The sequence below is a fragment of the Gadus macrocephalus genome, chromosome 3 (genome assembly GCF_031168955.1).
Source record: "Gadus macrocephalus chromosome 3, ASM3116895v1".
Classification (NCBI taxonomy): domain Eukaryota; kingdom Metazoa; phylum Chordata; class Actinopteri; order Gadiformes; family Gadidae; genus Gadus; species Gadus macrocephalus.
In genome coordinates, this window is record NC_082384.1 from 26,391,169 (window position 1) to 26,404,273 (window position 13,105).

The 13,105-nt window shown below is 46.2% G+C and overlaps 1 protein-coding gene across 1 annotated transcript in view; it reads left to right on the forward strand.

The window, feature by feature from the left end:
* The first annotated feature begins 342 nt into the window (after positions 1-342).
* Positions 343-13,105, forward strand: part of LOC132454212 (solute carrier family 2, facilitated glucose transporter member 5-like) — a 13,084-nt gene continuing 321 nt past the window's right edge. The window contains exons 1-6 of the mRNA XM_060047432.1: positions 343-596; positions 6,865-6,963; positions 10,310-10,470; positions 11,493-11,617; positions 12,020-12,165; positions 12,803-12,935. Of these exons, the coding sequence (XP_059903415.1) occupies positions 555-596; positions 6,865-6,963; positions 10,310-10,470; positions 11,493-11,617; positions 12,020-12,165; positions 12,803-12,935 (706 nt within the window). The 5' untranslated portion in view covers positions 343-554. The remainder of the gene's footprint in view (positions 597-6,864; positions 6,964-10,309; positions 10,471-11,492; positions 11,618-12,019; positions 12,166-12,802; positions 12,936-13,105) is intronic.

Here is a 13,105-nt window from a genome sequence, read left to right on the forward strand (position 1 = left end):
GTTCAGTTCAAATAATATTATGGCTTGCTTGAACTTAAAGAACAGTGTTGCTTTGTGCGGTCCATCCGCATTTGTGTTCATTATGTGCTCGAAATAAAAACAATGGGATCATTGCAAACTTTTTATGTCCTCTGATTCGCAGGGGTCATGACATTTTTGGGTTTATATATCTTTGTTAAACGTGCGCTGAGCCTCTGTTCCAAGTCCCGTGTACTGGTCTATTTTGGTTCCGCTTCCCTCCGCTGGATTCTGCCAATTAGCTAATTGGTGGTCGGCCCGCATCACGTGCCCACCGCCCATGTGACGCTGCTCGCTGGGCTGCAACACGCGGAAAACTATTTACAAATGGGAGGGTTTCCCTGGGAATAAACCCTGGAGGACCGGGCGTTCCATACCGTCTCCGGTCTCCTCCTGTCACCCAAACACGCCTCTCCTCCCCAGGCCTGAAGAGGTACATATGAAGAGGCGGCATACCCACGGAGCTGTTTGCTGATGAGCGCTCCATCCTGAGCACTGCTCTGTGTAGGAAGGGGGGATACTAACTCAGGATTAAGATGGCTGAGGAACTGTTAGGAAACGATGCAAAAACCAGCGGGGTGAGTTTGTAATTAAATGAGTTTCATTTTATTCAATTTTTCAGATTTGTACTAAAAAGATTGAGGCTCGCTGATAATGTTATAATAGTTATTGTAGTTATTATCTAGTTAATATGGGGCTGTAGGCCTGGCGCAGAGGTGACGAGACCTACAGGTCCTTCTGATTGATCCTCTTCTGGTTTTTCATATCTGATTGATCTCATCTGATCGGCCTATCCGTGTTATTCGCCGCCAGTGAAACAATCATTCTATCGTATTGATGAATGCGATTCACCCTGCACCAAGCTGTATCCGCCTTAAAGACGTCTTAGGTCAGGTTATTATAACTTACACTGGGAGAGAGACGCACTGAAGGCCGCACCCAGATAGCAAACAATCATTGAAACTATGTTAAATCAACATTCCGTTGTCAACATTAAATCATTGAATCAACATCTGAACTCTGATGTTGATTCTACATCATTTTGCACCATTTTTTAATATTGAAACAACGTTGAAATCCTATCCATAGATCAACGGAATTTCAATGGTATTTCAATTATCAGGAATATTGAAACAATGTTGAGATTTCAAATTTTCGATGCACGGCTATAACACTCTCGGCATGTTCCCTAGCATTTAAACATAAATACATAAACAGTTACACAACCACTGTTCGTACCTGTATAGAAAGTTTCTGCATAGCCACATCTATTGACAAAGAAAATAATAACATTTGAATGTAAAAGCTGACGCCCTTTTACTTAAAAATTTCAGAAAGTGTTGAACAACTTTTGAAGAATTATATATATTTAAGCAATGCCATTGGTTTAAGCTAATTGTTGATAGATGGTACATCCTTCAATGATTCAAAGAATTGAGGAAAGATTTACACATGAATGAAAGCCTAGAAATAGCCTTAGAACATAACATTCCTGTACTTGCCTTTTAATGCCATTCTGGCAGTGCCTGGAGAATCTGTAACAAGTATGAAGAGAGAAATTAAACCATTTGACTGGATATACTGCAGTTGTTTTGGATGTTTGAATTGACATGAATTACTTCTTTTTAAAAACATACCTTCAGGAGATGGCCTCTGGAATTGAGGCATTGGACCGGGTGGAGGGTGGGCCAATTCATCTCCTGGGAATGATATTGGGATAGGGACATTGGGGTTAGTTGACTTAGGGAAATTGGGGCGTTGGAGGCTATAATACATCCTTGGAGGTGATGGTTGGCTGTCCTGACTGGCTTGTTGGGTTGCTGGTTTGTCTAAAGAAAAAAAAGATGTGGGGGGCCGGGAAAGGTGGTTAGGGGCTGATCTGTGCGTAACAGACAGACAGACAGACAGACAGACAGACAGACAGACAGACAGACAGACAGACAGACAGACAGACAGACAGACAGACAGACAGACAGACAGACAGACAGACAGACAGACAGACAGACAGACAGACAGACAGACAGACAGACAGACAGACAGACAGACAGACAGACAGACAGACAGACAGACAGACAGACAGACAGACAGACAGACAGACAGACAGACAGACAGACAGACAGACAGACAGACAGACAGACAGACAGACAGACAGACAGACAGACAGACAGACAGACAGACAGACAGACAGACAGACAGACAGACAGACAGACAGACAGACAGACAGACAGACAGACAGACAGACAGACAGACAGACAGACAGACAGACAGACAGACAGACAGACAGACAGACAGACAGACAGACAGACAGACAGACAGACAGACAGACAGACAGACAGACAGACAGACAGACAGACAGACAGACAGACAGACAGACAGACAGACAGACAGACAGACAGACAGACAGACAGACAGACAGACAGACAGACAGACAGACAGACAGACAGACAGACAGACAGACAGACAGACAGACAGACAGACAGACAGACAGACAGACAGACAGACAGACAGACAGACAGACAGACAGACAGACAGACAGACAGACAGACAGACAGACAGACAGACAGACAGACAGACAGACAGACAGACAGACAGACAGACAGACAGACAGACAGACAGACAGACAGACAGACAGACAGACAGACAGACAGACAGACAGACAGACAGACAGACAGACAGACAGACAGACAGACAGACAGACAGACAGACAGACAGACAGACAGACAGACAGACAGACAGACAGACAGACAGACAGACAGACAGACAGACAGACAGACAGACAGACAGACAGACAGACAGACAGACAGACAGACAGACAGACAGACAGACAGACAGACAGACAGACAGACAGACAGACAGACAGACAGACAGACAGACAGACAGACAGACAGACAGACAGACAGACAGACAGACAGACAGACAGACAGACAGACAGACAGACAGACAGACAGACAGACAGACAGACAGACAGACAGACAGACAGACAGACAGACAGACAGACAGACAGACAGACAGACAGACAGACAGACAGACAGACAGACAGACAGACAGACAGACAGACAGACAGACAGACAGACAGACAGACAGACAGACAGACAGACAGACAGACAGACAGACGCACGCTAACTATACCTGGAAATAACACTTTGGGGGCTTGGGCGAATCTGCAAGTTGTTAGTAGAAATGAAATAAAAAATATTGTTTGGCTTACTTTGTGTGCAATAGTGATCTGTAAGAGAACAGAAAAGACAAAAGTCAGTGTTAACAGCAATTTAAATACAGATACATTGTGATTGTACTTTATACATATGTACTCAGGTAACCAAAAGGTTTCCCCCATAATATTCCCCCAATATTTGTATCTGCTGTATCTTGTATACGGTGCGTTCACAACAAACGCGACGGGGCGACAAGATCCCATACAAAGTGAACGGCGAATTATTCGCTCGAGAAAACCGGAGACAAGTTTAGATTTGTCGCGCCACACTTTCGCCCTGCACAGGCAAGCGCGTTCATGAGGTTTTGTGCCGCGACAAATTCGCTCGAGTTGTAATATTTCAACTTTGACGCGAATTTCGCGTGATGACAGCCAATCAGCGTTCAACAGCGTGGCCACTGAGTGACATGTGTAACGTAACAGCCAATCAGCGTTCAACCGGTGTGTGTGTGTGTGTGTGTGTAACAGTTGATCAACTGATTAAGTACGCTACCAAACGCATATTTTGATATGGTAGCATGATTCGATAGGCTGATACTGTATTATAACGTCTTTATTAGAGCATTCAGGGGTACAATACTACACAGCGAATCAAGTGTCATCGTGCGCATGCGCAGAACCACTAGATAACAAAAACTGACAAGGGAGCAGAAATTGATAGAACACCGGCAGGCTGCTGCGGGTGCCGGTGTAAGTACCATATTGGCTCGGCTACCAGATGGGCTCGGGGTCCGTCGTCTGCTGATTACGTCACACAATACGCTATCTACAGCAATAAGGTATTTTATGGCTTAAATTAAAGAGCCTGTAATGATCTTTCATTTTGAACATAGACCATTCCCAACCTATCTGTATGGATAGTTTTCTTCTAAAAACAAAACATCCCTCGGAATCATCTTGGCTGTTAAGATAAGCCATCCGTGTTGCCAGATTGGGCACATTTTCAGCCTGATTTGGCTACTTTGAATCACGTTAGGCTGAAAAAACGGGAATATGCCCAATCTGGCAACACAAACCGAAACTAGACAGACCTACTCGCGCTCACACATGTGCTCGCTGTGGTTGCTATGACGACAGCCAGAGCTACAGCACAAAACAGCCAATCACAACTGTCCCTTAGCAGCCAATCACAATGTAGCCTACGCCCATTCAAGCGTACAGCCAATGATATTGTGTAACGTAATCAGCAGACGACGGACCCCGAGCCGATCTGGTAGCCGAGCCAATATGGCACTTACACCGGTGTTCACCGGCGGTCAGAAGAAAAATCGGTGCTTTTTTAATAGATTTAACGACATACATCCATGTATCTACTGCCTGCTTAGCAATTGGTATAATGGTACAGATAGCCTATGTATTTCGAGCTAGCTATCACAAAAATAAACTGGACTCTGGGGTTTTGCTAACTTATTGTAACCTGTTGGAAGATAACGACGATGGCCATCAGCACAAAGTTACATTAACTTTGGCAGATTTTGACATTGATTTAACAAAATCGATTTCAATGACTGCAGTACTGCGTGGGTTACCACCATGTTAACGAGTAACAGTAGTTGATTTGGTACAATTCATTCATATCGAACATTACATAATCAAGCTTACCTGATCGTATGGGTCAAGGGTCCAGAAATGAGATGTGTCCGGTGAAGTACGTTGGTCTACCACCCGATGATCTCCCGGTCAACCAAATATCGATGGATTTTCAATCATTTTTCCCGGTCAACTATATCTCGATGCATTTTCAATCATATTTCCCGGTCAACTAGGACTATATATCAATGCTTTTTCAATCATATTTCCCGGTCAACCATATATCGATGCATTTTCAATCATATTTCCCGGTCAACTATATATCGATGCATTTTCAACCATATTTCCCAGTCAACTCTAAATCAATGACTTTTCAACACATTGGCAATATCGCCCGGTAACCCAAATATCAATGCTTATTCCATCATAAAGATAACAATAGATCAATGTTGTTCCAATGTTGCTGCCATCAACATTAGATAACATCAGGTTTCATCGATATGGTGATGGTGATTCAACATTTATTTTGCATTGAAATTTCAATATCAACCATAATGATGATTCAGATTGTTACGTATTTTAAGAATCTAAGCTACCCACACATAGACCCAATGAAGCAGGACCAAACATATAAGCCGTAAATACCATACATAGCCACAAGGGGAGCAAGACCTTATTGGAGGCTGCTCCAGCCACAAATAGCAGCACCTTTATATATACGAAGAAGCCGAAGCCAATACGGCACCCCGGCCACGCCCACTAGGCCACGCCCACTTGACGGTCTCTACCTGAGGACAAAGGGTGGAGAAGGCCAGAGATCAATAGGTAGATGGCAGAGAGCCACCCGGGCCTAAGCCCGGGGGGCTTGAAGTAGATCACGGTATTTTCCTCTCACACGTGTTCTACACGATTCCTAGAATTCCCTCCGTATAGCTTCACTTACCATGCCGAAACATGCCGACGACTTTATAATAAATGAAGTGAGTTAAAGCAACCCGGGATTGGACAACTTTCTTCAAGAATATGCAACAAGATGGAAAATCAATGTTTATTCAATGTTTGCTTGCTGTCTGGGGCATCTATCACCAGACTGAAGCTCGCTGAGCGCCACTTAAAGTCCGCGTCTCATCTCCTGCTCGTGGCCGTCATGCTCGCGGCTGTCTGCTTGTGTGGGGGAGAGGTCTTTCTTGAGTCGGTGGACAAGAGGGACCCTCGTTGAGATCTCAACAGGGGGTCTTTTATCCCCAGGCCCTCGGGGATCCCCACCTCCCTAGTGGAGACAGCTTTCTCTTCGGTAAAGCGGTGTGGTGGAATGTGAAATGTCGGCGCACGGCTGGCCGCAGATGTTACTGCTAATAGGTTCAGAGAGGAATCAATCAGGGGAAGCAGTCATCCTCTCATTAGCGGAGGACCAATCGCGTTCCACCTGAACCTCATCTTTTTGAGAGTTGATTCTTATCGCCAGTTGTTCCAGTCTTGACATTTTCCCGAAAGATTGACACCATTGTGTATAAAGGCGCCTCCTCCTGCTGGCTGCTAGGACTCAGGAACTGGGCCAGCTGGACTCCAGCCAGATGTTCATGGGTCATGTGCTGCTGGAGGCTTACAGCCGACCGCTATCAAAGATCATATTGTTATCGTGCTGTGGAAATACAATTGAATCCTTTATGAACCTTGACTCAAATTAGGAATATTATTGAATGAGTTAGGCGGACATGGATGTAGATTCATGTCGTTTTGGATCCCGGTCTCTTTAATCTGTTCTCTGTTGATCAGGGGGAAAAGCTGCTTATGTTTGCACATTGAAGCGCACAATGAAAACGATTTGGGGTCGTCAACAGTCCTGCAACCGAAACAACCTCAAACCCACACAACTTGGAACACATAATACGTTCATGAATATGATGTTAATATACGTTTTAAATTCCACTGTGTACAATACTGTCCACGCCTTTTGACACTCTCCTTAATTATAATCTTCCTATAATGTAAAACGTGCTGTTGGTATCCCCCTGTGCTGGGACCAGTGTCCGTCTCTTGGTCTCCCCCTGTGCTGGGACCAGTGTCCGTCTCCTCATCTCTCCGCTGGTTTGTCTCTGCAGCAGCTCAACAGGTCCCTGCTGGCTGTGGCCTTCCTGTCCTCGTTCGGCAGCTCTCTGCTGTACGGCTACAACCTGGCCGTGGTCAACTCCCCCGCCCAGGTACGGCCTCTTCATCATCGACATCCTCATCATCACATCAGCCATCACACCACCATCATCACGCCCCGCTCTCGTCGTGTTGGGGGATGATGATGTTATCCTCAGTTTCTGAAAATTTTTGAAAAGGTTTTCTGAGATATGAAAGTCATCAACAATAGAATATCCAATAGTAGCTTGGTAATACATCACACATTTTTCTTAATACACACGTTTTTATGTCGTACTTAGTTATACTAGTTGGTTGTGTAGCATCTTATCCTAGCGGGGAATGGGTTAACCTAGTGATGGTTAGTGCTTGGCACTTGGTTCTATGAACATCCTTACTGTACCCACAGAGATATATTGTTGTTTCTTTTTCTTCTGACAAATGGACGTATTGTCTTACTTGCGTACTCATAAAGTCGCTCTGGATAAAAGCGTCTGGTAAATGCCCTAAATGTAAACGTAAATGTTTTTCAGAAAAAACTTTTTCTGAAATCTGAATAAAGTAGTAGTAGCTTTGTAACATAGTACACATCGGATTGTCTGCATGAACTCTGGCATTTAGGTGGCGTCCGTGTGTTTTTATTCATTTGTTAAAACCTCTACATTTACGTTTGCTTTTATCCAAAGCGACTTACAATGAGTAAATTTGTCAGAAGAAAGAGAACCAAGAAATTACTGCTGTCGGTCGAGTAAGGATGTTCATAGAACCAAGTGCCAAGCACTAACCATCACTAGGTTAACCTATTCCCCGTGTACAACAGAGATAGCTTGGATGAAAGGTTCAAAGTTAAAGCTAGGGTCGGCGATTTAGTGAACTTGATCTTGAACATGTCCGAGTGAAAGCATTCTTTAGCCCAGGTAGCTGGTAGGAAGGCCGACAGGATATCCAATCGATCCATTGGAGCAGAACGAAATGATTGGGCCACTTTCACCGAGATTTTCAACACATATGACAGAAAATGCTCTAGAATGTGGCCTCGCTTTGAAGGGCTTACATGCTTTGATTTGACCCGTTTCCTGTGATGGAATGCATGACGCTTAGAGCAGGGGAAACAGAGAGCGACATGTGACCCACAAAAAGTGCTGCTCTGAAGGAGGGGAGGAGGGGGAGGAGGGGGAGGAGGGGGAGGGGTAGGGGGAGTTGGAGGAGAAGGGGGAGGTGGAGGAGGGGGAGGAGGGGGAGGAGGAGGAGGAGGAGGAGGGGGAGGAGGAGGAGGGGGGAGGTGGAGGAGGTGGAGGAGGGGGAGGAGGAGGAGGTTGTTGAGGAAGGGGAGGAGGAGGTGGGGGAGGAGGGGGAGGAGGGGGAGGGGTAGGGGGAGTTGGAGGAGAAGGGGGAGGTGGAGGAGGGGGAGGAGGGGGAGGAGGAGGAGGAGGAGGGGGAGGAGGAGGAGGGGGGAGGTGGAGGAGGTGGAGGAGGGGGAGGAGGGGGAGGAGGAGGAGGTTGTTGAGGAAGGGGAGGAGGAGGTGGGGGAGGAGGGGCCCCTAGACCTGCAGAGTGGAATGGTTCCTACCAGGGGCTATGATGGAACGTGGGGACCCATCAGCAACCACTTTACTAATGCAGACCCTCTATCTTCAGATGAAATTAGGTGTGTATTATCAGGGTGTAGGGGTCTCTTTCCTCCTCTTTCTTGTTGGGATGGCGTCTGTTCTTGTAGGTGCTGGATGGATTTGCACCTAGCAAGGTTTAACTTTGATACTTCTGGTTCATTTCAGTTGCAATACGACGTCAGAGCGTAATCTGGCTGTTGTTGTTTACTCAATGCAAGTCATTGCACTAAAGTGTGAAGCTATTTCACCTCAGTGTGAGTGCAGGATGTATCTCTGTGTGCTCCTTAAACCGAGCCTCAGCTTCTGTTCCAACGAGACGTTTGGGGGCGTTCAGCGGGATGCCGGTGTTATTAATAGGAGACAGGAGTAGTACCTCCAAAATAAAGGTATTGTGGAACAATAAAGAGATGGTGCTGCAGTCCTGCGCCGCACAGCTCGGCCGGGCTGGGGATGTGGGTTAAACGGATTAGTGTCCGAAACACCCGACCCCCCCTCTGACGCCTCCTGAGGGAAGGAGCGCCGGTGCACAGACACACGAGGAACAGACGTCTAAAGGCTTGTTTCCGTTGTGGTCCTTTAGATGGGAAGGGAGAATGAACCCATGGACTAAAACATGGAGAACCAACACGCAGCACATGGACTACAACGTTGAGGACAAAAGGGGAATCAAATAAATAAAACCAGGGATAAGGTCCCAGACATACAAGCAGACACACAGACAGTACAACATTCACATGGACTACAACGTTGAGGACCCCCGGACCCCGGCCTCCTGCTAATCCGTCCGGACCGTGAGGCTGGGAACGTTCCCCCCCAGTCGGAGCGCCGTCATGTGACTGGGAGGTGGTCCGCTGGTTACAGGCGGTCATCTGACCTGCTCGCTTTGTCCTGCGGACCAAATCCCGTTTACCCGGTCGTGGAGGTCAGAGGTCTCCGACACGCGGCCCGACCCGGAGACTCAGAGATCGGAGAACAAATCGATTCCAGTCGATTCGATCCGAAAGAGCTTTTTACTCGGGTCCTATCAACGTTTTTATATCAAGTATATAATTTATCTCGTTTCCTATCTTGGTCATGAGATTAAATTAAACTGACTGTAAGGATCAGAGTGGGAATGGATCTCTGAAATCCAATTTAATTGTTAATGAGAGGCTGTCTGTCGTATGCAGTTACAAATAATGATCTCTATTTTGATGAACCCGTGCATCAGTAATAAATGAATACTTACGGTTAAGAATTGTCCTTGCTCTTCATTTGGCATTAAGAGAAGCGATACGATTCTCTATCTAGATATGTGTATCTACACATATCTATGAACACGAGTCTAAATGAAGTTCCTGTGAAGGTCAGTGAAGTCTGTGTGAAGGCTGATTCCTCACGGTCTCACAGATATCAGTCTGATGGATTTGAACACTTTCTGCTTCATGCCTTGAGAACCAAATCAGTCCTGAGATGTTAATGTGTGTGGAAGAGGTTAGAGACTGGAGCCATGACACGCTCTGTGAGGTCCTGCTAGTGGCTGGGACTTATAGCTGTCATCGTTGTTGTAGTCCATTAGGTTAGCTTATTATGTACATCATATGAGCATGTGACAACAATGCTCATTCTTCTTTTTCTTCTACTCCTCCTCCTTCTTCTTCTTCTTCTGCTACTTCTTCTTCTTCTTCTTCTTCTTCTTCTTCTTCTTCTTCTTCTTCTTCTTCTGCTACTCCTCCTCCTCCTTCTTCTTCTTCTTCTTCTTCTTCTTCTTCTTCTTCTTCTTCTTCTTCTTCTTCTTCTTCTTCTTCTTTGACTCATTCTTCTTCTGTAGTACATTAAGGACTTCTACAACGAGACGATCACGGAGCGGTACGGCTGGAGTCTGGACGAGCGGGCGGTCACACTGCTGTACTCGCTCACCGTGGGGATCTTCGCTATCGGCGGGATGGTGGGTTCGCTGCTGGTCGGAACACTGGTCACCAAGTTTGGGAGGTAAGACCACCCTGATCCACACACACCTGAGAGCTGTGTTTGTGTGTGTGTCATGTATCCATGCGTTTTACATGTGTTGATGTGTATTTTACATAAATCGATATACATTTGTGTCTAAAAATACGAAAATTCAGGACATTGGTGCAACGGCCGGGTGAGCAGCAGGGGAATAGTCTCAAAAGCACGACAGGCAGGCAGAAGGCTGTAGGAAGAATGCTCCTTACTAGAGGATAGACTGGTTAGACCCCCGTTAGACTGGTCCACGGGAGATCAGTCGTTGATCAGGGAAACCATCTGGTAGGGAGAAGAAAACCGGGAACCGGGAATATCAGGAGAAAGATGCCGGGGCGTTTGATACAAAGAACCTAGAAGAGCCGGAAGAAGGGAAACACGCTGACTGAATCCAACAGGAGGGGACTGTTAACGAGGGACAGGTGACCACGTTAAGGTGATTGAGGACAGTCAGAGAAACACCAGGACAGGGAGGGAAGGAATCAACAAAGGGGCGAGTTGGGACACTGATGTGCTTGTAGCCGTAGCGGGCCCCTGACCCAGGTCTGATGAGAGTGCAGGGTCCCAGAGCAGACCCCCCCCCCCCACGTCCGGCGGGGGAGGGTCACTCACTCGCTTCACTGGGTCCAAGTGGACCCAGATGCTGTCAATCACACTCCAAGACATTACGTTCAGGCTGTTTACCAGACGCTTTTAACCAGAGCGACTTACAATAAGTACGTTTGTCAGAAGTAAGAGAAACAACAATATATCTCTGTGGGTACAGTAAGGATGTTCATAGAACCAAGTGCCGAGCACTAACCATCACTAGGTTAACCCACTCCCCATAGACAGAGATCGCTTTGATAGACGCAGCTCAATGCTTTGTCTGTGTGTGTGTGTGTGTGTGTGTATGTGTGTGTGTGTGTGTGTGTGTGTGTGCGTGTGTGTGTGTGTGTGTGTGTGTGTGTGTGTGTGTGTGTGTGTGTGTGTGTGTGTGTGTGTGTGTGTGTGTGTGTGTGTGTGTGTAGGAAGGGGACCCTGGTGCGCTCCACGGGGCTGGTGTTCGTGGCGGGGGCTCTGATGGGCTTCAGCCGGGCCTGCCGCTTCCCGGCCATGGTCATCATCGGCCGCTTCATCACCGGGATCCACTCAGGTCTGCCCGGCAACACAACTGTAGAATAATAAAACCAAGACCACCTTAAACGATGTGCTGCATACACTTTACATTACCAACGTCAATGTGTTTGGGTTGTCTTTTATAGGCTGCATATGTTTCCTGTTTTGTAAATTGTGTTTGGGTTTTATGTTGTTTTTCTCTGTTTTTATTTGTCTTTTAGCTATAGGTTTAGAAAATGAATAGAAATAATAAAATTAAGTAAAAAAAGAACAAAAGCAGCAGCATGATGGCGGCAGTGTTAGCTATAGGTTTAGAAAATGAATAGAAATAATAAAATTAAGTAAAAAAAGAACAAAAGCAGCAGCATGATGGCGGCAGTGTTGGTCCTCTGAGCCCTCTGAGCCCAGCCGTGACGCAGTGTGTCCTCCCCTCCTCCAGGGGTCTCCCTCAGCGTGGTGCCCATGTACCTGGGGGAGATCGCCCCCAAGAACCTCCGCGGCTTCCTGGGCCTGGTGCCCAGCATCCACATCTGTGGGGGGGTCTTCATCGCCCAGGTCCTGGGGATCCACGAGATCCTGGGGAAGGTAGTGTGTGTGTGTGTGTGTGTGTGTGTGTGTGTGTGTGTGTGTGTGTGTGTGTGTGTGTGTGTGTGTGTGTGTGTGTGTGTGTGTGTGTGTGTGTGTCTCTCCCTAAGAGCTGTGCTTCTTCTGTTTTTGGTTACGTTTATCAGATACATACTTTTATTGTTGTGATTTTCCGACATCTGGTCGGAAAATTGTAACTCTAACTCTTTAACTTTCATTTCTTGAATCAACATTTCAATCCGTGAACTGAAATAAATGATATAATCGTTAGCCTCATAGCATTATTACCTTAAGTTCTATGTTAAGTTTCATCTTGTATTTAGTCTCAAAAATGCCGATGACGTAGGCAGATAGTGATTATGGAATGTAAAAAGCTCTCTGATTGGCTGAGGATACAGCCAATGAGGCACAGTGAATCAGCAGCATCAGGAGGGCAGAGTTTGGTCAGATGTCACAATTTGGCGAAAATATGACTCAGGCAATTATGCTATGAGGCTAACGATAAACCGATACCCAAAACATGAAGGCATACACTGTAGAGAAGTATCTTACCGTACAAACAGATCACAGTATTATAACTGTCAAGTAAAACTGTAATAGCCAAGCAGCTTTGGTGTCCGTGTGTCCGTCCCCACAGGAAGAGTACTGGCCTCTGCTGCTGTCTCTCATCGTTATCCCCACCGCGGTCCAGCTGATGCTGTTGCCATGGTTTCCAGAGAGTCCTCGCTACCTGTTGATGGAGAAGAACAACATGACCGCCACCATCACAGGTAGAGAGGAAGTTATTCAGTCAGAACACGACCGCCATCACAGGTAGAGAGGCCTTTATTCAGTACCGATGTTTATAAGGGGCATTAGAAAACTGGAAATTACAAATACAATTTGTCATAGACAAAACTAATTTCTTATTTCTGAAGTCATACAATTCCTTGAAAAATGC